The sequence below is a fragment of the Heliangelus exortis genome, chromosome 3 (genome assembly GCF_036169615.1).
Source record: "Heliangelus exortis chromosome 3, bHelExo1.hap1, whole genome shotgun sequence".
Classification (NCBI taxonomy): Eukaryota; Metazoa; Chordata; class Aves; order Apodiformes; family Trochilidae; genus Heliangelus; species Heliangelus exortis.
Genome location: NC_092424.1, coordinates 80,068,633 through 80,096,550, shown reverse-complemented (window position 1 = coordinate 80,096,550; position 27,918 = coordinate 80,068,633). Strand labels below are relative to the sequence as shown.

Below are 27,918 nucleotides of genomic sequence, written 5' to 3'. Positions count from 1 at the left end.
CTTCTGCTGCTAAGAAAAAAAATCGACCAGACAGTCAGTGCTTCAAACGTACGATTTTCCCAAAGTTGCAAGAAAGAATATAGAAGTTGCAGCGCTTCAAAAGCCAACACTGGAAGTTTTCTTTTCTCCGGATAATTTCGTCGTTTAGTAAAGCTAGGAGATGTGGACCCACACGGTGGATTCATGACTTCAAGGAGCAGGTGGGGCCACCAGGCAGTCTGATTTACCCAAGTGCTGATCACCCCATGCCATACCCCTAACAAGCTGTTTATCTAAGGCACTGGCATGTTTTCCCCTCAGCGTGCATATGCCAAACCGCAACTAAAAGCTTCACTTTTAACCACGGAAAAGAAGTCTTGAGAGCAATTCATGATTCTGCACTAAGAACGCTGGAGCTATAATTAAGTCAGTTCTTAAAGTAGTGCCACTCATTTTAGGGCTGAAATAGCAGTCTTTATTTTAAGCACCGGTGGAGGAAGAGGAGGAGAGAGGTTGAGTGGAATGCTTACAACAAACATTTTCACGTGAAGGTTTGGAAACTCCTTGCAGAGTGCTAAACATTCACCGAGGCTTCCTGTAAGCACTGGAGTCCGTCCTTTCGCAGCTGGCTGAATTTCCATCTCATTTGACCTCCGGCAGACGGCCGAAAGCCCGATCCAGCCCGGCAGCAGCTGTGCCGTGGTGAAGGACCCAGGTGGGGAGGTCGGGGCAGCGGGGGCCGGGAATGGCAGCGGGCGCAGGACACTGCTGGGGACTCGGCGAGCCCTGAGGGCCGGTGGCCACCAGTGCCGACCTCCCTGTAGCCCCGGGCTGCCGCCCCAAGCCCTCGCACACGCACAGCAGATTCGGAACACCTGCGGCTTCCGACGCCTTTTTGGCGGCCCCGCGCAGTGCAGCGCAGCCCAGCGGCTCCTCGGGGCGGCGCGCAAACTGCGCGGGTTCCCCGGCAGCTCCCCCGCTACCCGCCCCTCCTCCCCCCGCCTACCCCCTGTTCTGCGGCCACCCCCTTTTCGAGCCGCTGCTGCCGAGCGGTCCCGCGGAGCAGCGCGGAGCCCCCCGCGACATGGCGGGGTGGGCGGCCGGGCCGTGGCTTTGCGCGGCGGCGGTGCTGTGCGCGGCGGCGGAGCTGCGGCTGACCCTGCTGCACACCAACGACGTGCACGGGCGGGTAGAAGCGCGGGGCGCGGGGACGCGGAGCTGCGCGGGCGAGGAGAAGCGGCTGGCGGGCTGCTTCGGCGGCGTAGCGCGGAGGGCTGCGCGGGTGGCGGCGGAGCGGGCCGCGCACCGCAACGTGCTGCTGCTGGACGCCGGGGACCAGTACCAGGGCACGGTGTGGTTCTCCCGCTTCAAGGGCCGGGAGGCCGCCCACTTCATGAACCTCCTGCGCTACGATGCCATGGTAAAGCGGGCCCGTGGGGCGAGGGGGGTGAAGGGGCGGTGTGTGGTGCAATGGGGGGTGCAGTGAGGGGCTTTCCTCTCCTTGGGTCCTGGATCTAGCCCCATCTTTTCTTCCCCCCCTTTTTATTTTATTTTTCGTTGTCGTCTCCTTGAGTGCGGAGCGCTGTATCAGAGAAGGCTGTAGGTCACACTAGGTTCGTGGTCAAAGGTGCAGGTAAGCAAGGAGAAGAGAGGAGATGGAAGTCGTGAGCTGGCAGCCCCCTTGGGTAGCCAGAAACCGGGAGCTGATGCCAAGGGTACGCAGAGGTAATACCAGTGATGCAGTGGAAGAGCTCCCTTTGGGAGAGGCAGGGGCTGGACGGGCCCTGTTGGAGAGGGGTCAGCAAAAGCATTGGGAGCGAGCCCGGAGAAAGTCGGGCGAGGAGCCTGGCCTGCCACAGAGGGTTTAACCCTGGGCTGGGCTCACAGCCTGCCCTGCCGGCTCCGGTCCTGCAGGAAGGGACAGATGGCACGTGTTGGCTGGGCTGATGTTTATTTTTCATCAGTCCCACCCTGATCTTGTTCGGTCCCACCAGAGCTGTGGGCGGGGTGGGGTGGGGTGTAAGAGGCTGTGTGCCAATTGCCCAGGGACTCCTAACAGCGGAGATGTGAGGGAGCTCTCTGAGGCGGTGCCAGTCCCACACCTTCACTCTGCCTCTTCTTGTCATCTGAGTGCTGACAGGAAGGTTGAAGAATTTGGGACTGAGATTACGGGGATGTCACTCCATGTTCTTAAGTCATTTGTTTCAGGGCAATAGCCTATTAATATATAAAAAACTGTCGTTGTTTATTTTGCTTGTAAAAATCCTCTTTTTACCCGAACAGAGGAGGTTCAAGTTGTAGTTGAGAGAGATTGCTTTTTGAGAGCAAATGCATATTTATTTCATCTCAATTGACAGCCTGAGGGGGAAATCTTCTATACATATCACGTTCTCTGTCTTATCATTTTTTTTTTTTTTTTTTTGCTTTCTCTGGAAAGGAGTCCACTTTCCTTTACCATGTAAAAATGGCTTCACCCGTTTATTCATTCTCTTTCAGAACAGCTAAGGAAGTGAAAGGGATGCCCCAGTGCTTTCCTCTAGGATAAACACACTTCCTACCAGACAGACAGGTCTGTGGGAGGATGCTGCTCCCAGATCACATTGGCTAATGACCTGTTTCCTAATTGTAAAACTTAACAGTAACAGGGTTTCTAACTGTAGCAGGGTTTTTCCTTCCAGTGGTGACCGGAAGGAGCATGTACGTTCAAGACTCATCCTCACTGAGAGCTGGGGAGCACTTTGGTGTTCTGCAGTGCAGAAATTGCTTGAGGTGTTTTTTCCTACCTTTTTTCCCAAAGCTTGCTGATAGGTATCATTTCTTAGCCTTGCTTTTGCTGGCTTGGCTGGTTCATGGGCAGGCCTGTAGCTTGTACGGTTCCCGATCATATCACAAGAAAGAAACTCTTTCAGCCAAAATCAGCAGTTATGAACTAGTTTCAGAAACACAGTATGAGGGAACCATCTGATGACTGTTTCAGGGTTCCCATAACCTTTTCCATTAGAGTAAGATTGCAAAACAATTCCACACCATACTGGATAACCAAAGGTTTGTACTGGATGCTAATGTCTTAGCTGAAGCAGTCAGCTATTTGGTCTCTGTGGAAGTGCTGTGTATTGTAATTGGAAGACTGTCAGTGGATAGAAGGTAACTGGATAGACTGAAGAACTACAGAGACTTCAGCAGCTTTCTCTGCTACCAAAGAGCCTGAGGACAAGTGCAGAGTGTTGGGCAGCCCTTCAGCATCCTTTTCAGTTCTTCTGTCCACAGACCATGGGGACCAAGCAGCAGGGACGATGGCTGGGGGGATACAGGGAACGAGGTACAAGCCACACTGCCGAAGGGTCAGCTAGTGCTTCTTTAAGCAAAATTTGGAAATTCACATCCCTAACAGAAGGGGTGGGGATTACTGGAATGATTAGAAGTGAGATACAAGAGGAGGGTTGCAAACAGGATGAAGGAGGGATCATGAGTCATAGAAGTTTCTACAGGATGGGGGCAGGAGACACGGGAGGTTTTAGGGCAGCCTGGCAGCATTAGAGGTTTGTTCCACAAATTTCCTTTTTTCAGGTTTGTCCTTTTCTAGTTTATATCTGTTATCACCCCAAGCCTATTTTCTCCTGTTTAGCTAGGCATTGCCTTCCAAATTTTCTGGACACTAGCCTTGCTTTTTGGTGTAATTAACAAAAGCCAAGTTAAGTACTGCCAAGGCAGTAATTGTAGGGGTGTCAGAAGTCTTCCAGTTTTACTTTAAAGTTGCATCCTTCTGTTAATCTGTGTCCTGATTTTGAAATATTTTTCTCTTGGTTTCTTGTGAGAAGGGGCGTTATATTATCACATACTGTGTGCCTAAATTTTTCTGTTTGTCCTCCCCTGTGACTTATGGTTTATGCTGGCCAATGCATTCAGATTTAGTGAAGGGATATTTGCACTGGTACAGAATCCTAGAAGCTCTGGGCATAAGCGTAGTAAGGCAGAGTACAGGAACCCCAAATCATCTGCAGCCTCCTCTCCAGAGGAGGAACTGCATCAAAAAAAAACCTGTATTATTAGCCAGCAGTGATTTCTCATGAACAAGAGGCTGGGTAACTTCCCACACCAAGGAATAAGTTTTTATTAAAGCCTGTAAAGTGGTTGGTTGCCTTTTTTGGTTTTGGTTTTTTTTTTTCCTTTTTAACAGCAAGATAATGACAGTTAAATCCAATTCAAAGTTTTATTTGCACCTGGTTTTTTGTTGGGTTTTTTTGTTTTTGTTTTTAAATGCAGCAGCATGCAAAGGATTTGGCTCCTTCTCTGGGGTGTAAGTAGTGTTCTCACCAGCATAAGCAGGAGCACTTGGTTGCCAATGCAAATTATTACCAATATCCTAATTTTTTCCAGAGGGCCACTGACTACCTGCCTGTGGGGATCAAAGGATTTGAGAGTCTTTGTCTCCCCAGAAGAAAGACACTTGCAGGCAGCTGGTTAAATACTGAGCTTCCCAGCTTTGGTCAGAATGTGGTCAGGATTAATATCATCTGTTTGGGAAATAAAAGTTGGAACTATCACTATAGGGATTGTTTATCTAAGTAGAGCAGAGATTTATATAAGTGTTTTTTGATAATGAACGTGACTTTCCCCACTAAATCTTCAGAATGAAATTATGAGCACGCTTTTGTCTGGAAGAGTTGACCCCTTGACTTTAGCACCGTGTCTGTGATCTGCTCCAGTTGCCACCTGAAAACTTGTACCAAGCTGTGCTATTACCACGTTTCTATAGAAAGATCTTTTCCTTCCCTAGCACCTAAATACATTACAAGGTTTTTGCATGCATTGTCCTCCTGCAAAGTTGTGGTCTGTGGAAAGTTTGCTAATGCCAAATTTGCAGGCATGGGCATGTGGCAACCTTAGGCTGAGCATGAAAAATGGGTGGGTAAGAGAAAGTTGCACAGTCCTTTAAGGTAAGTCCATTTTTGTCTGCTTAGCCAACACAGAAGAAATTAATGTGCTCCTCTTGTTGGTATTATCTTGCTGATAAATAAACTGGACTGCTCATTCTGTGTGAAAGTCTTGGCACTTCACAATGTTATGTTCCCACCTGCATTTGTGTTCACAGACCCACTGTGGGTAGTGTGGGGAGATTCTCCCTACCTGGTCAGCAGTAGAGCTTCTGCTGTGTGTTGATATTGATGATATCTAGAAACTTGTTTTCTTTTTACATGTTTAAATGTAACTCCTAACTAAATGTGAATTACACATGCTTTAAAAAAAAACAACCCAAAACTGTAGTTCCAGGCATAAGCTCTTAAAATGCATGTTTTATTTAAAGGTAGCAACGAATGTCATTGTTATTTAACATTGCCTTCAGTGTGTTTTTAAACGATGTGTTTTCCATACACAAAATGAGTTTCCTTTTGTGGTTATTGTTAATCCTCTCTCTTGCAGTTACAGGATGAAAAACCAGTGGGTTTTAATCTGGTATAGAGTTACAAACACTTATTTAGATAGGGTTTAGATTTTGACACAGACTTTGTTTCTCAGGCATACCTTATATATCATTTATGAGAGTATTTAGACTGAATATTGGAGTTAGGGTCTTATATTTTCTTGTTGCTTTTCACAGGCATTGGGGAACCATGAGTTTGATGAAGGTGTGAGTGGATTATTAGACCCTCTTCTTAAGAATGCTAATTTTACCATCCTGAGTGCAAACATCAAGGGCAAAACTCCACTAGGAAATGAAATGATGAAATATGTTAAACCTTTTAAAATAGTGCATTTTGGCTCAGAATCAGTCGGAATTGTTGGCTACACTACAAAGGAAACGTCTTTTCTTTCACAGCCAGGTATGTTTTCTTTAGTATATGTTTTAGATACTTTTAGTATATAAGTTTTATATAGTTATACTGTCCTTTGTTACTTTTTTATGACTTTCCCACTTGTTTGAATCCAAAGATGAATGCTGTGAGCTGAAAAGTGAGAATTTTGTAGTTTTATCAGTATTTACTTTGTAGTATGCGACTCTGTATCTGCCTCATTTTTAAAATGAAGTACTGTTAACATTAAAAGCCATTTTCAGACAGACCTGAATTATTTAACATCTACGAATTATCAAAAATAATATAAGAGGGTTAGTGAGATTGCAGGGGATGTATGTGGGCCTTTTAGGTTTTATTGTTTGGGTTTTTAAAATTATATTCTTTTGCATTTTATGGTTATTTATTGTTTAAATGAATGTTAAAACATGAATACAGCATGTCTCTAGAGTGAAATGAGTTCAAACCAAGACATTTTTTTGTGTGTTGAAATTTTGTTCTTGGATGCCCACATGCTCAAGCAAGGAGAGCTTCGTATGTGTTTTTGAAGCAGAAGTTGCCCAAGATGTTTTTAGCTTCTCAAATATTTCCAGAAATTAGACTAAAGAAGGAACACCCATTCAGCTTTTACCACAATTGCTTCATTCATGAGTAAAATTAGAATTGATGAGGAAAGAGGCTTCTCAATTTCTGAATATTTTTCCAGTGTTTAAGGGGGTTTGGTTTGCTGAGGGCTTTTTTACTAAAATAAAATGGTCTACTAGAATGAGGAACACATTTAATCAGCTGTAGGAGATCTGAGTCACTGTCTGCTTAAAGTTCAGCTGCCCTCTGACAAAATCAAACTTTCTTCCTTGATTTTTGCAGTAGGGATGCCACAAGCATTGGTGTTTAGACATTTTCCACATAGAAAACTTAATATTTTTGTTTCCCTTTCAATCTAAGTAATAAATAAGCATTGCATAGCTTCCTTCAGGAAAGGAATATTCAGCATTTTGAAGCAGCATTAGAATGCAAAGCTGCTTTTCTTTCTGTGCTTTTTAATTCCTGTGGTGGATGTTTAAATTATCAGGAAGGGGACATCTGGGGTCAGACTAGACTTTTGTATCACTCCTATTTTACAGTGATGTGGTTTTGGAGTCTTTTTTTTTTTTTTTTCCCCAAGGAAAATGAAAATTCTACGTAGGCAATAGAATTTCACCTGTGCTTGAGGGCATGGGGGTTGATACCACCTGACATCACATTAAGTTTGGAAACTGGGCAGACAGCTGATGCTTTTCTTCATTAAGGATTAATAAAATAGATCTCAGCTCTTCTTCCAGACTACTGTGTTGGTGCAGTGGGGTCATCAAATTAACACTCTTGCAAATATATTTATTAGAGAAAAATTCAGTTAGTGCTGGAATGATTCTTTGAAGCATTTACATACATTTAAAATAACATCTAGACATCATATTGAATGCCTTGGTATGCTGAGATAGTATAATGGAGACCACAACTGGAAAAAAACAGTGTTAAAATGGAAGGGTTTTTAAAAAAGCTCCATAGATGGAGCTGAAGCAGCCCTAAGCTAAGTATATCCCACAGTATAATTGAGCAACAAGCAAGTCAGATCCTAAAAGCAACTTTTATAGCCATCAGAGTTTTTCTGATTTTCTGCTTTGCCTCCTCAGCACTTGGGACCTTTGAAAATTCAGGATATGTTAATATAACCCAGTGACTATATGTCATCCCTGACTTAGGAATCCTTCAGACTGATAAAGCCATGGCAGAGATGGGTTAGTGGCAAAATGATTATCAAGCTACTTCCTTAATTCAGTTAAGAAGATACACTGTGAATTTTAAATTCAGCACCTTGCTTATCTCTACACACTTCTTCCAGATGATTCACTTTTCTCAGGCTTTGGCGTGCTGTACACTCTTAGGGCATTCTCAAGGCAAACAGGAAGCTTGAAAATGCTGGGACATGAATTCCTACGTGACTACTTGCAGTGGAACTCTTTTGTGAGTGTGATTTCTTCTGTTGGTAGATGTCAGTAACTTCCACATAATTATGAAATGACAACTTAGGCTTTTCATAGTCTGCTCCACATACTTGAACAGAGTATAAAGTCCATAAATCCCAGTGTTTCTGTTGTGATGGAGCAATTAACCTCTGATGAAGGTTCTGTTAATGCTACTGTTTGGAAACCTTAGGGATAGGGAGCTCCTAGCACGATTTCTACATTCTAAACAATTTTTTAAAGTTCTCTTCTGTGTTGCTGTATATCTCAGCTAAATACACAGCACATTTTTTAGGAACATCCTCCAAGAGTTGTTCTTAATTTGGCATGTAAACAGAGTTTTCTATATACTTGCTTTGCACTGATAATCCCAAGACCATCTTTCTAGTATTTGATGGTGCCTTCTCACTTGGCTCCAGTTCTTCAGTGATGCTGTAAACCCTGCAACAGAGTTATTGCCTTCATCTGTCCTGAGAGATGCCACATACACATTCAGTGCTGTGAAATAATACATCTCATTTTGTCCACTGCCTTTTCGTATAAGGTGGAAACCCAAAGCTGCTTACTTTGTAACCCTACTGGCAGCAAATGTTTACTAAAACTATCAACTTGGCAGGGCTTTCTAAATGGGAATTTTAAATGCCATTTATTTATTCTGGCTAGCTTGTGTAATGTTTCTAACATGCAGCCACTTCTTGTTCCTTGTTCGTTTATAGCACAGTTTGGATGTTTTATCTGAAACTCTACCCCATCTATAAAGAGAAGAGAATGTCACTTCAGTTTAATGCCTTGAAAGAGGAGTGGAATAATGACATAGGCAATGACGAACTCTTATGGAAGCATTTTATTTCCATTCAGATTGTTCAGCAAACTGTGCAGTTGAGTGCTAAGCAGTATATTGCTTTTTGCCTTTTTTTTCTGAGAGAAACGAGTGCTGTGTGATTGCTCTTAGTTGCCCATTGTATGACTCCTGAACCTGCTGGCCCATTTCAGCTCAGTTAGAGGATACAAAGTGGTGGGAGATGCCATGGCATGTGGAGAGGGGTGCCAGAAGCTCCTTCAACCCCCAGGCAGGGATCCCTTCCCAAGGGTGAGGTGGGCAGCAGATGGTGGCTGTGTGGGTGGCTTTGGCAGTGCCACTGCCTGCCCCAGCTCTGGTGGCTGCCTGTGTCCTGCCAAAACAGTCACAGGGGAGAGATGGACTTACTGGCATGGGACAGGCATTGTTTTTCCCTCATTATACAAATAGATTTGGTTTAGTATGGATCAAAGATGAATGATAATGTCTCCAGTGTATGGTGCATTACAGGCTGCAGTAACGTAGAGGGGTAATGGACCTGGTGCTGATGGGGAGAGCTTGGTTATCTTGGGCCACCTGGCTGCATGCCATGGGAGAAGTTAGCCTGCAGGCAACTGAGTGCTAGCACAGCTAGCCAGCAGCTTTCTCTTGCTCTTTGTTTAGAGAACTCAGCTCTCTTTGCAGACCTGGTCTCCCACACTGTGCTGTGCATGACCATTGCAGCTGGTGATGGGTGATGAGATGAGCACACAAAGGGCCTGTGCTCAAGGAGCTTTGCTCAGGTTTCCATTTTTGCCAGTAGCTGTTCATCAAGCCCAGCTTCTGTCAGGGACAAGGATGTACAAAAAGGGGCTTGAGCTGGTGGCTTCCTTCTGCCTGGAGAAGAAAAGCTAAGGGGGAACTAAGTGCAATCCTCCATAGTCTTAAGGGGGTTTATAGAGAATACATGGACAGATTCTTCCCAGAGGGGCACAGAAAAAGGACAAGGACAAGAAAGAATGGGCTCAAGAAGTATGACAGGAAATTATGGTGGGACATGAGGAAATAATTTGTCATGGTGCAGGCAGTTAAACCATGAAACAGGTTTCCCATAGAGGTGGAATTTCAGCTTGCTTGAACAAGACCCTGGACACCCTCATCTGGCTTTGAGTGGGTTTGGGGCTAGGTCATCCCCAGAGGTCCCTTCCAACCTCAATTAACTTCTGACTCTTTGATTCTAAGAAGAGGTCCACAGGAAGAAAATGTGGGGATGCACTGAACAATTCCCTCTGCAGTTTGCAGTACAGAGATTCCCTCTGGCAGTAACCGAACCATTCAATGGGTGTGGTGGGGAACCAATTTATGTAACCCTCTTTTATCTCTCCCATTGTAGCAGCTTCCTCTTCATTTCCTGAGACGTCTTGCACTGGATTGTGAATTCATTTCACTCCTCTGTTTGTTATGAAATAATGTAAATCTTTTGAGTTTAAAGGTATACTTTGAACTTGATGACAAAACTCTGCAGGAAGGAGAGGAATTAGGTGGAGGGGCAACTGGCAGAAATGCTACTTGGTTGTCTCCACCGGAAGGTTTAGGATAACAGTTTGTTGACTGTGTTCTTTATGCTTAAAACTTTGTCAGAGAAATCAGCCTCTTAGAGAGGAAGCCTTTTTCTGCAACCCAAAACCCTTTGCCTGGGATAAAAGCACATGTTTATCTACTGCTCTTGTAACTTCGTCATGCTAGAATAATTTCAGTGGGCATGGAAACTTTGCAGAAAGATTAGGAGTTTCCCAACATTGTGGTCCAGAGAAGATTTCTCCTTTCTGGGCTTTCCATTCTTTATATTTTCATTTCAGGATGGCAGCTCAGTTGTGTGCTGGGTTGCATCGGTACTAGTGAAAGTGGTTGGCATTAGGTGAGATAATTGTGTAAAAAGGCAGAGTTTAGTGCAGGACTTGAAGAAGCTGCTGTTTAGAGCCTCAAGGGGCAGGGCGAAGGTGGGAAAGAAAGATTAGAGCGGGATAAAAAGATTTAACCTGGGAGAATACGGAAGATCTCAAAGAAATATTTGGGCAGAAAAAAAGCTTTATAGTACAACACCAGTTTTTATACTCAGAAACTTACTGGTGTAATTACTTTCTCTAGTTAAATAATAAAAGCCATTAAATTTTTTATCCCGCAGTTGATGTCACTTGAATTTTTTTATGGAGTTACAACTTGTTTAGTATAGGCAAGGACACACAGCTCAGTGCAGGAATGTTGCAGTAGTTAAGCACACAGGTGCTTCTGAGAGACTGGAGAGCATCAGACATCATGAGCTTGAGCCAACCAAGGGAAAGCCACTGATATTCAAAGTTGCATTAATTTTATAAAATAGAATCTGATATCAACTTGTTAAGGTTTTGGTTTTGCTTTGGTTTTTTATAACAATTAACTTACTTTGTAAATGCATTCATGCTTGGTTTTTTGTTTGGGTTTTTTTCAGGGGATGATGTAATATTTGAAGATGAAATTGAAGCACTGCAATTACAAGTGAATAAACTTACTTCTATGGGAGTAAACAAAATAATTGCTCTAGGACATTCTGGTTTTACTGTGGACAAAAATATTGCCCAAAAAGTGAAAGGAGTGGATGTTGTAATTGGAGGACACACAAACACATTTCTCTACACAGGTATTTTACTTACTAAAATGTTGCTTCTGAAGCAAAGCTGAAACTGTTTCTCCTTGAGAACTTTCACAAATATGGTTTGCTACTGGGTGTATTGGACCAGATTCATAGCTGGTACCCATCCATAACTTCCATGGAAGAAACTAATTCAAACCAGGCTGTGAGTAAGATGTGCCCTAACCCACTGAAAGATTCCTTACTGCTGTGGATATTCCAGGTGGCCTGAGCAAAGCAGTACAGAGGAGCAAAGGTAGTAGGGTGGCTAAATTACTACCAAATATATTGTACCTGTTTCAAGCTCACATATATAAAGCAGTAACTAAGATGTTTATAATTAAACTTATATGTGACTTAACCAAAGTCAGTCACAGGCAATTCACAAGGCCTGAGAGAACACGCAGGATGGGTTGGCAGCCTTCAGGTTAAAGACCTCAGCTGGGAGTGAGTTCTGGTCCCTTTTCCAAGGGTTCTACTGGTTTGATAAAGCAAGTTTAACTTAATATATTGACACTGAAGGGGTGAGAAGAATGAAAAATCAGAAGTATCTGGGGGGAGTTATACCAAAACACATGTATCCACTAGTTTAATTAAAATACATGTACATCAATTCAGTTTCTTTGGGGATAAGATGAACTGAAAAGTCTTCCTTACAGGAGGAGCACATCTATCTAACAACAGAATAATATAGTGATAATAGATCCTGCAAGAAATTATCAGTATCAGAAAGTATTTCCTCAGAAAGCAAAGCATGAACACAGCTCTGGACAAGCACTGAACCATGGGCAGCCAATGTAAAGTAAAGAGATGATCAGAGAGTGTAACTTTTGCTTAATGCTTGGTTCATTTGAGGATTACACAAGAGCAGGAGGTCAAAAGCAGTTCCTTTTTCAGCTCCAAAAAACCCAAAGCCACACGCATAAATCCTGCAAGGTTCTTATAAGCTACAGGGCTTCTTAAATTCTTCCTAAAATAGACATGGAATAGTGAAGAGGTTTTGGTTGCCACCAAGGAGCTAACTGCCAGGCAGTCTGAAAGCAGAAGACTCATTCTTTGGTAGATTTTTTTTTCAATGTGCAGTTTGTGACAGCCATTCTCCCTGGAGGAGAGGAAGGATTAGAGATAAATATGGATTGTATTGGAGTTGTAAGAGGAACATTTGTCATGCTGCTTACCCCAGGATTTCACATTACATAAACAGCTGTAAATGGAAGGAAACCAGTTGTTCTGGGAGCAGTGGAAGTTAAGAGCCTGCTTCCCTCCGGATCCACTCCCCCATGTCCCCACCCCACCAGCACCTCAGCTCTGGCTGACACAGGGATGGGAAATGCCTCCAGCTTTGGACAGGAGTGAGCAGCAGGGTCTGGGGATGCTGCCCTGCAGCACAGGGTGCCTCAGAGCTGCCCAACCTGGGTCTTGGCTGACGACAGTGTAGAAATACGGATGGGAGTAACAGGGGGAAGGAACACTACTACTCAGATAGTATTGTCAAGGACACAAGGAGAAGGCTTGGTACCCTTGGAACCCTTGCCCTCTACTTTTCTTTGCTGCTTCCCTCCCCTTAAATTGTTTCTAAATCCTGAGGTGCCCTGTGCTGATTGAGCCAAGATCTCTTCTCTCTGTAAATGCCTTGCTTTAATCTGTTTCCAAGTCCTGCATCTAATCACCCTTTGGGCTTTGCAGGTTGATAAGAGTTTTAAATCCATGGCCACGGACCTCTAACACTAATGAAGTTTGCTTTTGCAGAAGGGTTGCAACCTGTCTGAAATTTTGGAGGCTGTTTGGTGTAGTAAGAACCAAATCAGCTGGGCATATGTGCAGGAGCTGCTTGTAGGTATTCTGACTGCACTTTATCAATAAAAATAGTTTAGACTTTTTTTATATTGACCAGTTTTACTAACTCATTTTCTGTCTGATGCAGAATAATGTAGTTATTGTCAGGGCCTAACAATAAAACTTCTCAGCCAGAGGCTGGTATGTTTGCCTTACCGAGAGGTTTAGATTGAAATAATTATAAGAAAAAGTTTCTTTGTTGCTGATGTGATATGATGTCATGGAGGAGTGTGCTGTCACAATTTAATAAGCACCACGGTGGTTTTTCAGAGTTCATGGCCTGAAAACAGTACTGCCTCTTGTGAAATAGCATAACTGAGCAGTCAAATGTGTGCTTGTCATCCAAGATGTTCATTGTTGTTTCTGCTTAATACCCTACTTGGCTGTTTTGAGGCTGAGAAACAGAAATGTCATTCTCATAATTCCTGGGAGGTTACATGAGCTGAGGACCCACTTTATGTGCTTGTTTCGTGCAGGCACCCCACCCTCCACTGAACAGCCAGCTGGCCCCTATCCATTCATGGTTGACTCAGATGATGGGAGGAAGGTGCCAGTTGTACAAGCTTACGCTTACGGAAAATATCTGGGTTACTTAAATGTTACATTTGACAAGAAAGGAAATGTAGTTGAAGCAGTTGGAAACCCCATCCTGCTGGACACCAGCATTCCCCAAGGTACGTGCACGAGATGTTGGAATTTGCCCGCAGCGCTCCACTGCAGTTCCAGCGTTGTTATGTGGGATGCACAGTGCTGCAGTGCTGCAGAATTATTCAGCTTGCAGTTCCCTTCCCTGCAGGGCTCAGGCCCTGTTACACTTGTCCCCAGTTTGCCTCTGCTTCTCTTTCTCTTTGAAGAGGCACAAATTCAGGGCGTGTTTTTGTGTACTTAAAATCACTGAGTGTCCTTACGCAGAAACTCAGGCAATATGTTGCCTTACCACTTACAGAGCCCATTTTAGCCAGCCCTGTAATTATTATTTACGAGATTATGAGGACTAAATCACACTGACTTGCCAGAGGATGGGTTCTTCAGAACAGAGTTTAGGACAGCTTAGGGAAGTAGAAATGTTCCAGAAAAAAAAAAAATTGGAAATGTGCGTGGATTTGCGCAAATGTGCTCTGATTTGCACACCTGGAGATGTGCAAATTTAATATGCAAACCCCACAACTTCTTGTTTTCAGTTCTGAGTGTGTCAGCTCAAAAAACTGAAAGAACTGTGAGGAGAAAAATATCTGTTGCTTTCTGTGTGTAACTCTGTCTGAGCAGTGTTAGCTGCTTTTTGTCATCTCTGTAATTACCTGGGGTTGGTTCTCTAGTCTTTGCTGTATGAAGTTCTGAGCTTTTACCAGACTTTCTAGCTTCTACCAGAGTATTTATAAAATATATACTTTAAAAATTATATTCTTATTTACTATGTTATTCTCTGAAATTATGTAAAGAGAGTTTACATTTTCTCTCTGATGTCTGTAAAAATTCAGATACATAGGGGCTCTCATTTAATAAACGTTGCTGTTGCTGGCAGTTATATGGCAAATAGTTTAAAACTAATAGCTGATATAAAACAGTTGTGACATTACCTATCTGCATATACAAGTATCTTTGTATTGGTTTTTTTTCTGAAAGAATTAGATTTGCATTAGGTATGCACAGATGTGCGTAGAGAATTAATTTCTATGAAGGGCTCATTAATTGACATTGGTATTTGAGCCTGTGTTCCTTTTAGCACTACATTAAATGGGAGGAAAGTATAATTAGGAAAACAAAAGAGATTATGTCAAGTAATCTCTTGACATAAAATGTCATTTGTATATTAAAATTTCTCGTCTGTCAGGGAAGGTGCTAGAGCCCCGTTGTCAGAGGCTAGAACAGGACTAACCAAAAAAAATTTTTAAGTGTTTTATAAGAGAGAACCTTGCTGTGGCACAGGAGTAGTTGCTCATTCATTTGTCCTGTCCTGACTGCCTCTTTTACAGTCTTTGAGGTGAGTGTAAGATACCATGTTGCTTGAAGAGCCTTTAGGGGAAAGTGTTACATTTTAGAATCCCAAAGAGCAGGTTTTTTCCATAAGCTTTCACCTTAGTGTCATTTTCACTTGATCTGAGATACATGCAATGCTTATTTTACACTTTTGCACTACTTTCTAGATGAGCACATTGAAGAAGAAGTGGAAGAATGGAGGAAGAACCTGGGGAATTATTCTGAAGAGATTGGAAAGACAAGTGTTTACCTGGATGGAACAAGCCAAATGTGCCGTTTCCAAGAATGTAACATGGGAAATCTCCTTTGTGATGCTGTGGTAAGACACTGCCACCACGGGTGGTAATCACACCTCAGTGTTACTCCAGAGCTATCAGATGAAACACTCCCAGGCTCTGAACTGTCCATCCATGCACGGGCTCTGTGCTGCTTTCCAGCACTGTAGTATCTACCACATCCCTAAAAAGATCTGGCACCAGCAACACTATAATTAATCTTGCTTTATAGAGGAAGGAGCAGTTTATTCTTTGGGTAGATCCTCACATAGAGGCTTATTCACAGCTGGCCCTGAGCCTGTGGCTTTAAGGAACATGGTGGTCCAATCTCAGAGCCCATTCCTTGAGCAAGGAGGAGAGCTCGACCTGCCACCCCTCTACAAGCCCCCTGCTCACAGCAGGTACCTTCTTGCCCCATCATCACTCACTGGGCTCTGCTGTCACCCTTTTTTAACACACCAGCCCAGGAAAAAAAAAAAAAAAATCTGTGTGGTTTTCTGACGAGTTACTGGTATGAATTGTCCCCTTGAAGACACTCCAAAAGGTGCCAGCTGAAGCAAGGAAGGGGGATAGGATGTACACACAAAGGCACAGAAGACATAAAATCCCCTGGTACCCCAGCCCCTGGTACCCCAGCCCACAGGGAGCTGCCAGCCCTTGCTCCATCCTGACAGGTAACATTCACATCACATGCAGAGGTGTGAGAGGTCACTATTCATAGAATCATAGAATCATAGAATTGGCTGGGTTGGAAGGGACCTCAGAGATCATCAAGTCCAACCCTTGATCCACTCCCGCTGCAGTTACCAGACCCTGGCACTGAGTGCCACATCCAGTCTCTTTTTAAATATCTCCAGGGTTGGAGAATCCACCACTTCCCTGGGCAGCCCATTCCAATGCCTGATCACCCTCTCAGTAAAGAAATTCTTTCTAATGTCCAACCTAAACCTCCCCCAGCACAACTTAAGACTGTGCCCTCTTGTCTTGTTGAAAGTCATCTCTGGAAAAAGAGACCAACCCCCCCCTGGCTACCCCTTCCTTTCAGGGAGTTGTAGAGAGTGATGAGGTCTCCCCTGAGCCTCCTCTTCTTCAGGCTGAACAATTCCACTATTTCCAGGAGCTGGTTTTGATTATTTTACCTTCCCACACCAGCACCAGTTCCTTTGGGTGCTCCAGGATAAAATGTTCGCTAACGGGACTGTTTCCAGGGAATGAGCACTACCAGGAATGTCCTGCAGCATTGCCACTAGGTCAGGAGACAATTAATAATCATGAGTTTCCATTTAGATATTTCCCCATAGCTCTTCATGTGGTTGCTTCTATTGTTATTCTTAAAATTTTATTCCTAGAACATGGGCTGGTTTCCAAATTAGCCTAAGTTCTGAGAACTTGCATAGAGTTCTACTAAAATTGCAGTGCCTTGTCTTTTGCCTCCTGCTAGACTTTTTTAGATTTTTATTTGAAAGATGTGGTGCTTTTTAGGCTTAAAGAAAGTAAATTTCAGAACTCTGTAGATTGTCTTGCTATACATTTTGTCTCGGGAGGACAAATTCTACTTGAGTTAAATCAATGTCTCTAGAAAACCATCTGCAGTCATCAGTAGGTACATGGATTGCTTTTTGTGGTCTTTGCATTACCAGTTCTACTCTTCCTTTCCTCTCTGGTGCCATCCATTCCGAGGCAGGGAGGTAAAACCCAGAACTTTCTGGTGCCCTGGGCTTTAATACTTAGAGGTGTCCTGGGAAACCTAGAGATTGAGCAATTTGAAGGACTGATTGTACAAATGTACTGGGGCAAAACAGATGCCCATTTAGTTCAGTGCTGCATCTCCCAAACATAGCAAAAAAAAAAAAAAAAAAACAAAGAACCTTAAATAAAAAAACAAACAAACAAAAAAAACCAAACAAAAAAACCAGATAAGAAGGTCAACAGGCCCAGCTGGCATTTTACGAAGGATTTTAAAGGAACTCTAATGTGAAATAGCTGGGAAATTGCTAATATCAGTGTTAGAGATCTTATTTTACACTGCCTCTGCACTCAGGACTGGAGAGCAGCAACTGCAGCACCACAATTTCAAAATACTTCTGTGAGGAACTGAGGAGTTACAGATTTGTAATCCTGATGTTGGTTCCAGGCAAATTAGTAAATTAGGGGTATAGTTCAGACTGAAATCAGCAAACAGAAAAAAAATATTAATTGATAAATTATGCGTTGCTTAAGAATATCTCTTGGATCTGGTCAGAGGGACTAACTTTGATCACAAAGCTGGAGACTCAAAACATTTATAGACCTACAAGCCAGAGGCTGTAAACACTTAGCAGAGGGGTGCAGCAGACAAGTGGCCAAACTGGAACAGATGTCAGGACCACCCATCCCAGAGTCTTTTCTCCAAGAGTGACAAAGGGGAGGATGGTGAGGGAAGAGTATACACCTGGTCAAGTCTCTGGAGAGACTGTACTCAAATCTGCCCCAATCTCCTGGCAGCTTGCAGCTCAGGGACTTCCCAAACCAGAAGTAGTCTTGGTGTTTTCTAGCTCCTACTGGAATTCTCTTCCCTGAACTTGCCCCATCCCACTTTCCCTTCAGCACAGGCAGTTGCAGGGTGTTCCTGCCCTGCACATCCTGCAGAGATCTTGCTCTTTTGTCTGTGTGCAGCCCTGCTGCCCCCTGGATGCCTGCTGGAGGCCAAGGACTACTCCTTCCACTGGAACACTGGATTCCTATCCACCCTTTTCATGCCATTCATGATTTTATGGGCTTTTCAAATATTTTCCTTCTGTTGTCTCTGCCAGGTCGGACAGACTTTGCCTGCATCATCATTCTATATTCAGAAACTTTTATGTGTCTTTGACCATTCTTGTCCCTCCTCTCTGAATCTTTCTTAGCTTTCTCTCATTCTTGAAATGAGAAAACACACCAATTCCTACCCAGCCTCCACATGCCCTTTTTTTTTATAGACTTCTGTCGTGTCCTCATATTTCTTTATGTGAGAGGGTGGGGTCATAACCACAGTCATTCCTATATGGAAACTAGTCCAGTCCTTCCATTGTCCTTGTTTCTTTATTCAGCCTTTTCCTGTTCTACTCAGTTCCTTCTGAGGATTAGCACTGTGGGATTATTCTTACACAACTGAGTACATCCCTGGTCTCCATTTTCTTTGCTACTTAGGATGCCACAAGCAAGTATTATCTCCATCCTTGCATTTTGGGCCTGATCTAGAATGCCTGCTTCCTGTTCTACCACTCTTCATCTTTCTACTTAGCCCAGACCATTCCAAATACTAAAAACCAGCCTCAGAGAAGCTGAAAAAATGTTAATTCCCTGCAGCATTCACCAAGAGAGAGGTTAATTTATATATTCCCCTGTAAGTACCACTCTATTTAAGATCCTTTTCACTTCCCAGTTCTCCAAATATCCTCAAATCCTTTGTCTTTATCACAGTCATTGCAATCAAAAAAATCATCCTTCCTTTTTTCAGCTGGCCTGTCCTGGTCATGGCACATACACACAGACAATGGGGGAGTTTGAGAGTTCACTGCAGAAAGAGGCAAATATTTTAAGAAAGCAAAACACTTAACTTTGATGTGTTTTGCTATGTTTTGTTAGCTTTTTTAATAATACACGATTTTACAGTGGGGCTGAAGATAATGTCAAAGAAGATATAAAAGTTTTCTCAGATTGTATTTGGTGTAAATTTCCAGAGTCTGGACTAAGTGAGGACAAAAAATCAGTTTAAATATTTTCCTTTGGTAGCTTTATGAGAATGTTGGATATCCAGATAAAAAGTCATGGAACCATGTTTCAATGTGCATCCTGAATGGAGGTGGGATACGATCACCCATTGATGAGCAGAGCACTAATGGTATGTAAAATGACAAGGTGTGTGATAACTTTATCAAAAAGGAAGAAATAAAGTTATCATGTAAGCCTGAAGCCAGTGTTATGCATGGACTTGTTTTGATAGGATTTTCAGAGTGTTTGGAAGCTATTTCAGACTTTCCCAAATGGTCATCCTTCATCAGAGCCCAGCTGCACTCAGGCTGACATTAACAGAAGTTGTTAGCATTGTACACAAAGCTTCTTATAATTTCCCACTCTCCTTGCTGCCTTGGAACCAAGAAAGATGGTGGCTATTTCTTTGCCTCCTAGTGTAGGAGGTCATATAGAATATGGTCACTGGGAGGCCTCTATAGACTGATGTAGAATAAATGAATTTTGGGTTTTCTGAGTGCTAAGGTCTTACCAAAGGTCTTATTTTCCTGGTATCACATAAATGAAAAGTGAAAACAAACAGGTTTTTACATTTTAGCTAAATCTTTCCATGGGTCTACATGAGCAAATCTGTTGGGAAATTTACCTTTGTAAGAACATCTCTTTTTTTCATCTCAATCTGGTGGTGTGTAATCTGCTTTAGTAGAATTATTTGAATACCAATACATGCAGTTACATCAAACTCAGATTTATTGGTCTTGATACTTGCTGGATGATAAAGATGCAGGCCCTTAGACTGGGGACAAGATCTGTGTGATCCTCACCTCTGCTGGCCCTCATTTTCTCAAGCTGTATTTGCCCCATCCCTTGTCAAAACCATAATGCTATAAATGATCCTAAAATATCACTGTAAACTTTAAAAAAAAAAAAAAAGTAAAAAAAAGCCTCATTCCCCCAGGTAGCATTACTTTGGAAGATTTGCTGTCTGTTTTGCCCTTTGGAGGTCGTTTTGATCTGGTAAGGATAAGAGGCTCCACTTTGAAAGAAGCTTTTGAGCACAGCGTGCGCAGGTACGGGAGTGGAAGCGGAGAGCTGCTGCAGGTGGGAGGTACCTTTTCTTCCTTCCTCTTCTCACTTTCCTGAGCCAGCCATCCCTTCTTTTGGCTGCGTTACACCTGGAAGCCTCTTAAAAAATGTCCAAAAAAAAAAAAAAATGTCCAAACTCCCAGCCTTGTGGCTCACAGTGCTGGCTAACAACCACTCTCCATCCTGCCTATGGAGCTGCTGCAGCACACAGGACAGGGCTGTTCCCATCAGCAGAGACAGGAGTCTCAGTTGGTTCAGTAACCTGGAATGGCAGCAATTTAATGTTTCAGCTAATTACAGGAAGATATAATTAAGTCAAGCTGTAACACAGTAGTAGCTACAACCAACTCTGGTTTTCAGTTCTTCGCTGGCAGCCTAACTTGAAACCCCAGACTGGGGTTACTGCCAGTTACTTTTTTGCTGTTGCCTCATGGTTGCTGATAGTTTTAGAGATAGCCCAAGTAGACCGTAGAACCTCTCCAGTGAATTTCTAAATATTTTAGGGATGAACAGTCAATATTAAAAACACACATGCTTCTTGAACTGCAGCTGCCCACATATTTACCCAGATGTGCACTAGGCTGCAGTCATGTTTATTCCTGGGCTCTCTACAATGCAGTGTGGATTTTATTTATTTAGCAGAAAGGTAAAATGTCAAGAGCAGGGGCTGAGGGATTTTTGCCCCCCCCTCCAGGCTTTTCCCCCTGTGTGGCCTGGTGATGGGGGGCTCTACCCCTCCCTGTCACCTAGAACCCCCCCGTGCCAAGGATACAGCTGATGTCTTGTATATGATTCACCAGGAAGCTACCAGGTTTTTTGGGTGCTGCTAAGGTAAAGGAGCAGCAGCCCTTTATGCTCAATGCCTTTTCATAATAAAATAAAATAAATTACTGGGAGCTCTGGAAAGGGTTCAGGAGAATATCCAGAGCAGGAAGAGCACCAGGGTTGGAAGAGACTCTGTGCTTTGGATGAGCTTTAGTAGCTTCCTGATCAGCAAGTTCTTGGCAATGTTATGGACCTAACTCTCCCCAGGATTTGCCTGAGGACAGCTCCCAGCTAGCAGTATTACTGCTACAGTGAGTAGAAACCACTTGCCCACCTTTCTTTTTTCAGGACATAAGAGCTGCTAAGTTAGAGTGGTTTGTTTTGAAAGAAGTAATTTCAGCCAAGAAGGCAGTGGAATGAGAAGGCATGTGACTGCAGAAACAAGGGAAGATGTTTTTATCTTTCAGTATCCTAATCCCATGACTCGTAATTTCCTTCTGTGAAGCAGTGATGAAAACAGGGAAGTAGCAAAGGTGGGAGAGTAGTTCAGCAGTTCTCTAATCTGAAGAATTTTCTTGGGTAAAAGCTGATTACTGGGCAAAGAAAATAGAGTATTAACTGGTATCATTCAGAGCAATATAACCTCTCAGTCACAAAAACTAACCTAAAGAAGGTGGAGGATGCTGCTTCTAGCCCTGTCCAATAGGCATTGCATGAAGTGTCATTGAAATGTTTATTTCCATAGGCATCCATGTGGTCTATGATCTCTCCAGAGCCCCAGGAAGCAGAGTTGTTACCTTGGAAGTGCTCTGCACAGCCTGCCGCGTCCCAGCCTACGTCCCACTCCAGATGGATGAAATCTACAATGTGACTCTTCCCTCCTACATGTTATTCGGAGGAGATGGGTATCATATGCTACAAAATAAAAACCTGGGATACACTAAAGGTAAGGATGGGCTCCAACAGGGTAGCAGAGTAACAATTCCTAAAAGGATGTTTTTACAGTAGACATTTCAGACTTTTTGCTTTTGCCGGATAGATCAAATTTGCTTCTCATCTGACTGCTCAGCATTACAAGTTTTGGTTGTAGCCAGCAACTGTATTCTTTTTCAGTTAAATCACAAAAGTTTCACAGAGAATCTAAGCCTTGTCAATTCAGCACTTCTGCAAGAGCAGTTCTGATATCATGGTAAACCACAAAAAACCCCCAAAAAGTGCCTTGCACTTAAATTATCACTAAGCAATGCATCAAAAAAGAAAGGTGAGATTTTCTTTATGCCTCAAACTTCCACTGTATAGAAGTATTTGCAAACACAGAATCATCACCTCTTACTAGCAAGAGTTGTGCAGCCCAGGGGAGCAGCACAGAAGGTGAGGGGAGCAGTGGGGAACCCCCAACTTGCTCACTGGGGACTGAGCCTCCCTCTCCAAAAGCAGAGGGGTTCTCATGGGGCCTGCAGGCAGCAGCACCCAGGGTGCTGACAGACACAGCTCTGGAGAGGCAGAGGAGGGAGGGTGTCTGGTGCTGCCTTAAGATCCTCAGGAGTAGCACACAAACTGTTGAGAAATTCAGCATTTGTATCGCTGACATGCACGTATTTCAGGACAAAAGGAAACTTGAAAATGTTTTACAAATTATTTCTGAAAACAGCAAAAGGATGTAGTGTTGTATTTAAAGAAACAGATGGTAAAAACATGCTTTCCTTTTGGACCTTGATTACAGGCTCCTTTTTTTGGTTCTATGGGGTGTTTAAATTTAAAATTGATCCTCACAAGTGGTGTTTTCAGTCAAATTCAGCATAACGCTCACAAACTGGGAGCTGGGGCTTTTTATTTAAGTATCTCCTGGTGGAGAAATAAATCCATACAAACAAAAATCATTAGGAATAGCAAAAGAGAACACGTTGAAAGGTTCAAGTAGTCTGGCATATCAGAGGAGCAAAGCTGTAATTATTTTTAAGGTGGCGGTCTTGGACTTTTGGATTGTAAGAGCATGAACCAGAAAGGGCTCCTATGTCATGGTTGGCTGCTCTGCCCCAAGGGTGTAGAAACCCCACATCTTCCTCTGTAGAAACCCCACATCATATTTCATGTGCATGCAGCAGCACACAGGCTGGAAATTCTTCCTTAAAAAGTTAAATTTGAAAAGGCTTAAAGGATGCCTTGCCAGCTATGTAAGGAGGTTCCTACCCTAAACAGGAGGGAAACTACCTAAATCTGACTGGAAGTTACCATTGTAAAGAAAGATGCACATAAACAAGCCAGGCAATGGAAAGAGAACTCTTTTTTTTTGCCCCATAAAATACGAGTTGCTTCCAAAATGTCAGGCTACAAACCACCACAGATCTGTGCACATCTGTGCACAAGACTCTCCACACCTCTACGCTGCCTGGACAGCAGGCTCCGAGTCAGAATGCCAAACCATAAAAGCTTTGGTGCTTCAAGACCTGTGCTAAAACTGCAGTTCTAGACAGGCTCTGAAGTTTGGGTTGAGAACACTTTATCTTGTTTGTTTGCTCAGGTGAACCTGATATTGAAGTTGTTTCCCGTTACCTCCAGAGGATGAAGAGAGTTTACCCAGCAGTTGAAGGTCGAATCAAGTTTTCTTCTGGAAGCCTTACTGAGGGAAGCCTCACCCTGATTTCTGTACTGCTCACTGTAACATTCTTGTGTACTTGAGGTTTGCTCACTGTGTTTTTGTTTAGAGGAAGGCTAGGAGGAGAGATGGTGCTGATAAAGGGAAAAGAGAACCATCCTCTCTTCTTGCACTTTAAATGAGTGTTTAGGTTGCTGCATGCCAGCAGCACAAGCTGTTGTCTTTAATCTGGTGGAGTCATGGAAGGACATGGGGTAGAATTCCTGACTTCCCTCAGGCTGATTCAGCAGGTAGAAACAAACACACACAACCCCCAGTGCAGTGTTTCAAGAAGCAAAGTGTCAGTGGTTCTTAATGGGATTTTTTTTTTTAATTTGTCAAATTCTTTTAGATGCTTTACATAGTGTCTTGATTAAGAATCTGATTCCAGTAGCCTAACCAAGCTTCTAGAAATTGATGTATGATTTGTGTATATACCTTTGTGATCTTCACTCAGAGTTAAAGCTTTAAATTTAATTCTACTTTGCTTCCAGTCATATTTATCATACCTACACCAGTGCCTGAAAAAAAAGCTGGAATAAACTCAGTGTCATTAAAATCAAGAGGTCAATTTACATGCAGTTAAGTAAAATGGAAAACCTTTTCTTTTTTAAATATGCAGCATCTCACATTTTCCATTAATAAAGGGTGCAATGAAAGCTTGATTTGAATTTGATCCATCTTAACAAATTGAATATATATATATGTATATATATATATATAAAACTATTTAATATGAAGTTTGGGGACTGTATATAGAGTGAGAAGACAATCTGTGAGTACAGCTCATATGAACATGCTGGTTTTTACACTTTATTTCCAAAGACCAAAGCACAGAACTCCTGACTGATACCGTGTATCAGCAATGTTCAGCGAGGATGCTGGATACACACATCGCTCCTGCAGCACTTGGCAACCTTTGGAAGTTGCCTAGTAATGGGATTTTTTCAGCATCACCTTGCATTATCATAACTGTGATCACAACTCAAAGGCACATCTCCTCTGTGTGAAGGCTGTGTTTAAAAAATACAGTTGTAAAAGTATAAAACCAGAAATGAGATTTAATGCAAAGTACATTTTTCTGATACTTTATGAAGGAGTGATTGCTTATAAATGACAGCAAAACTTATTTTTCTAAGATCATCCACATCTGGAATTTTGACAACGTGTTTCCATGACATTTAATGCTGTATTACAGTAATGCTCAGTGTTCTGAATAAACCTCCTTTGTTTTTCTGGAAAGCACATGATGCTCTTTTTCAGACCCAAGCTACTTGCCTCTTAAATTAAATGCACCTGCCATTTTCAAGAAGAAGGAGCATCAATTATGCTTGAATTTCAGGACCTCATTAATTTCTGCATAAATTTAAGGGTTGCTCATTAAAAGATCTGGACTAAACAGCTCTGTTAGCTAAGCTGTGTTAGAACAGGGAGACAAGCAACTTGACACACTTACTAGATGTAACATGGCACTGATGATTTGTCAGTGCCAGCCCCTCAAGTTATTAATTTACAGAATAATCAACATAAACCAGGAACAGAGAGTGCACTTATGGACTGAGCTGTACCTGCACACCAACTTTTGCAGAGTTATAACAACCCAGAGAGAAGTAACACTTTTCCTTCTTTTGACAAACAGAACAAAACTGCCCAGATGGTTCAGTTCTCCCTTTAAATATTGCAAACTGCATTGACAAAGAACATTAATACTGCATTAGATTGGTTTTTAAAAGAAGAAAACTGATGTTGTCTGGAAAGAAAAACTAAGGAATGCCTATTAAAACATCTCTGTATTGTTCCATGAGTGAAACTTGTTAAAAATCCACGTAGGAAAGTCCTTTCCAAAGTCTCTTTTATAAAGGCCGGACCAAAAATTTTTTACAGGAAAAAAACTTACAAAAACTTATTTTGTGCTAATAATTTTTTTTGGAAAATGCTATGAACACTCACATCCTCTTTTCACACCCATTATTATTTTAAGGGTGCTGTAGATTTGAAGGTCAGACTTTAAATAAACTACACATGATTTTCCATGGCCAGGGAAAGCATGAAGGCCAAAGGCAGATAGTTCTGAGATTATCTGTATGCAATAGATTGAACTGTCTAGCTCTGTTTAAAAAAAAAAAAAATAGTAAAGTTTTTAAAGACAGTTAAAAATAGCTTCACAGGAGCCTTCTACTTCCAAATAATTTTTTCTACACATCCTTTAAGAAAGACAACCATAATTGCTCTTTTACTACAGTGTATGTTGGCTGGCCTCCCAGCCACCTATTTTATGTAATCCTGTAAATCCACACATATGGATTTTTGGGAAATTAATTAAGGTTTTTACTGACAACAGCTTAAACGAATTTTAAATAAAAAGTACAGATATATTATTTACTTGTAATCGGTATTAAATTTTAATGTCTTTATTCCATGAAGAGATTATTTTTTAGAACTTAAATTTTATGTTATTTACAAGAAAATATACAATGTCACACATCCATTACAATAGGTCACAGCTGTTTGTTTCTACTGGGTGTCCAGCAAGGTTCCTGCGTTCACATCCAACATGACACAGAGGTAGCTTCCTTTGGACCCTGCTAAACAGAAATGGAGAGAAAAATGGACTCCTTAAGTAGAAAAAGACATATTTACATAAAAATGACTGAACTGAAATGCAGTGATTATTGGTATCGGAAAGCATCCACTCAAAAAATCAGAAAAAAATTAGAGTTAAGAGAAATGAAGGCTACTCCTCTCAGAGGTTTTATGCTATTTCTCAAAACAGGTATTTTCTTTCTATGGAAGTTCTTACTTAACCCATTGCTAACTGCTAAATTTTCTTAACACAGCAATCCTCAGCTCTGGAAATTCCAATGGCCTGATATTTTTTTAGCTGCACTGCTTTCCTCCCTCTGCTAAGAGTGCTTTTCCTGTCTCACCTGTCCCTTTTTTTTTGTATCCTGCCTGACAGACTTCCAAGGATCTTGCCTGCATGTTGCATCAAAGGTAAAACTTATATATGAGGTATTTTTCAGCTCTTATCCTTAGAACTTGCTCACTTATGCATGCTGCCACTAAACACAGTGTATCTGCTGTGATATTGATATATATATATATATATATGTACATATATATATATATATATCTCCCTCCACACTGGAGGTGTCCTCTGCTACAAGTACCAGGTTACCAGATCTCAGGAGTGGGAAGCAGGCTGACATCCCTGCTAATGAAACTTTCCCCATTTCTCCCATTGCTGTTCCCCCTGCCCAAGCAGTGCTCAGAACAAAACTGCCCAGATGGTTCAGTTCTCCCTTTACATGCTGAACGACCTGAAATATTTTTATTTTTCTTCACACATTTTGGTATCAAGCAACTCAAAAAGGGACAATCTGTTGAACAGAGAGAACCCTCACTGGAGTGATTTCCCCCTCCCCCCAGTATAACTGGTAGCTTAGTCATATAAATATATATATATATATGTATGTATATATACATATATAACAGCCAGAGGGCTGCCATTTTGGAATCACAGAATCATAGAACAGTCTGGTTTGGAAGGGACCTCAAGGATCATTTAGTTCCAATACCCCTGCCTAGGCAGAGACACCTCCCTCTAGTCCAGGTTTCTCAAAGCCCCATCCAACCTGGGGTATCCAGCCTGGCCTTGAACACTTCCAGGGATGAGGCAACTGCAGCTCCCTGGGCACCCTGTTCAGTGTCTCACCACCCACACAGTAAAGAACTTTTTCCTAATATCTAACCCAAATCTACCTTCTTCCAGTCTGAAACCATTCCCCTCCTTGTCCTAGTGGAGATCTTAGTGCCCAAACTAAGAGAAACCCTCCTGCAAAAGATTCTCAAGAGAAATGCTGAAGCTCAGCCTGAGCTCTGCATGCAGGAATCTCTCCCTGCATCAAGAAATGTGTAAAACAGAGTGGTTATAATCAATCAAAAAGGCACAGAGATCTTGACTGCTAACTCCTCTGTCCAATTCTACTTAAAGGCAACTTAGACATACTTTACACTAGATAAATGGGTATAAACTGATTTGGAAAAAGCTGATTAACAAAACCATAAATAATCCAGATTTCAATAATTCTAACACACTAACAGAATACAGACTTTAGATTAGTATGACCAGGGAACAACAGCAAAAATGCACCAGCACCAAGACTCACTAGCACCTTGAAGAATTCTGCAGCTCTTGAATGGAGTTAGCACATACCTTACTCAGCTCTGGAAAGAGTTCTTGAATCGCTATGTCCAGCAGAACGTAAGTTAACTAAAAGAAAATAAAGAAAGGCAATAGTACTTCTACTTTTCACTTCCAGCTCTGAATTAGAGCTCACTCCTCTGCTATAGCCATATGTTCACTTCAGGAAAACTTGTGCCAAAAGGAAATCTTCTCCTGTGTTTAAGTTA

At 42.2% G+C, this 27,918-nt stretch overlaps 2 protein-coding genes across 9 annotated transcripts in view; one reads left to right on the top strand and one right to left on the bottom strand.

Moving 5' to 3' along the window:
- NT5E (5'-nucleotidase ecto) lies at positions 1-24,068 on the top strand. 2 transcript variants are annotated; one of them, XM_071741401.1, is made up of 9 exons: positions 19-1,399; positions 5,579-5,801; positions 11,041-11,229; positions 13,533-13,730; positions 15,201-15,352; positions 19,062-19,170; positions 19,978-20,127; positions 21,616-21,816; positions 23,392-24,068. In XM_071741401.1, the coding sequence occupies exons 1-9, from the start codon at positions 1,064-1,066 to the stop codon at positions 23,547-23,549; spliced, it is 1,716 nt and encodes a 571-aa protein (XP_071597502.1). In that variant the 5' UTR covers positions 19-1,063; the 3' UTR covers positions 23,550-24,068. The 2 variants fall into 2 exon arrangements, with proteins under 2 accessions (XP_071597503.1, XP_071597502.1); XM_071741402.1 differs by lacking the exon at positions 19,978-20,127 and having other exon boundaries at positions 1-1,399.
- A 1,812-nt stretch (positions 24,069-25,880) lies between these two features.
- Positions 25,881-27,918, bottom strand: part of SNX14 (sorting nexin 14) — a 219,780-nt gene continuing 217,742 nt past the window's right edge. For 5 of the 7 annotated variants that reach the window (XM_071741392.1, XM_071741386.1, XM_071741387.1 and 2 more), the window contains 2 exons: positions 27,722-27,778; positions 25,881-26,090 (listed from right to left, as the gene is read on the bottom strand). In XM_071741392.1, coding sequence (XP_071597493.1) covers positions 26,049-26,090; positions 27,722-27,778 — 99 coding nt within the window. In that variant the 3' untranslated portion in view covers positions 25,881-26,048. The remainder of the gene's footprint in view (positions 26,091-27,721; positions 27,779-27,918) is intronic. The other 2 variants (XM_071741388.1, XM_071741391.1) reach the window with 1 other exon arrangement.

What these genes read in the sequence shown, in the direction of transcription:
- NT5E (XM_071741401.1), top strand. Translation starts at nt 1,064, where the DNA reads ATGGCGGGGTGGGCGGCCGGGCCGTGGCTTTGCGCGGCGGCGGTGCTG. An exon ending in GTCTTTTCTTTCACAGCCAG is followed by an intron (nt 5,802 to 11,040) that starts GTATGTTTTCTT and finishes GGTTTTTTTCAG; the next exon opens with GGGATGATGTAATATTTGAA. An exon ending in AAACACATTTCTCTACACAG is followed by an intron (nt 11,230 to 13,532) that starts GTATTTTACTTA and finishes TGTTTCGTGCAG; the next exon opens with GCACCCCACCCTCCACTGAA.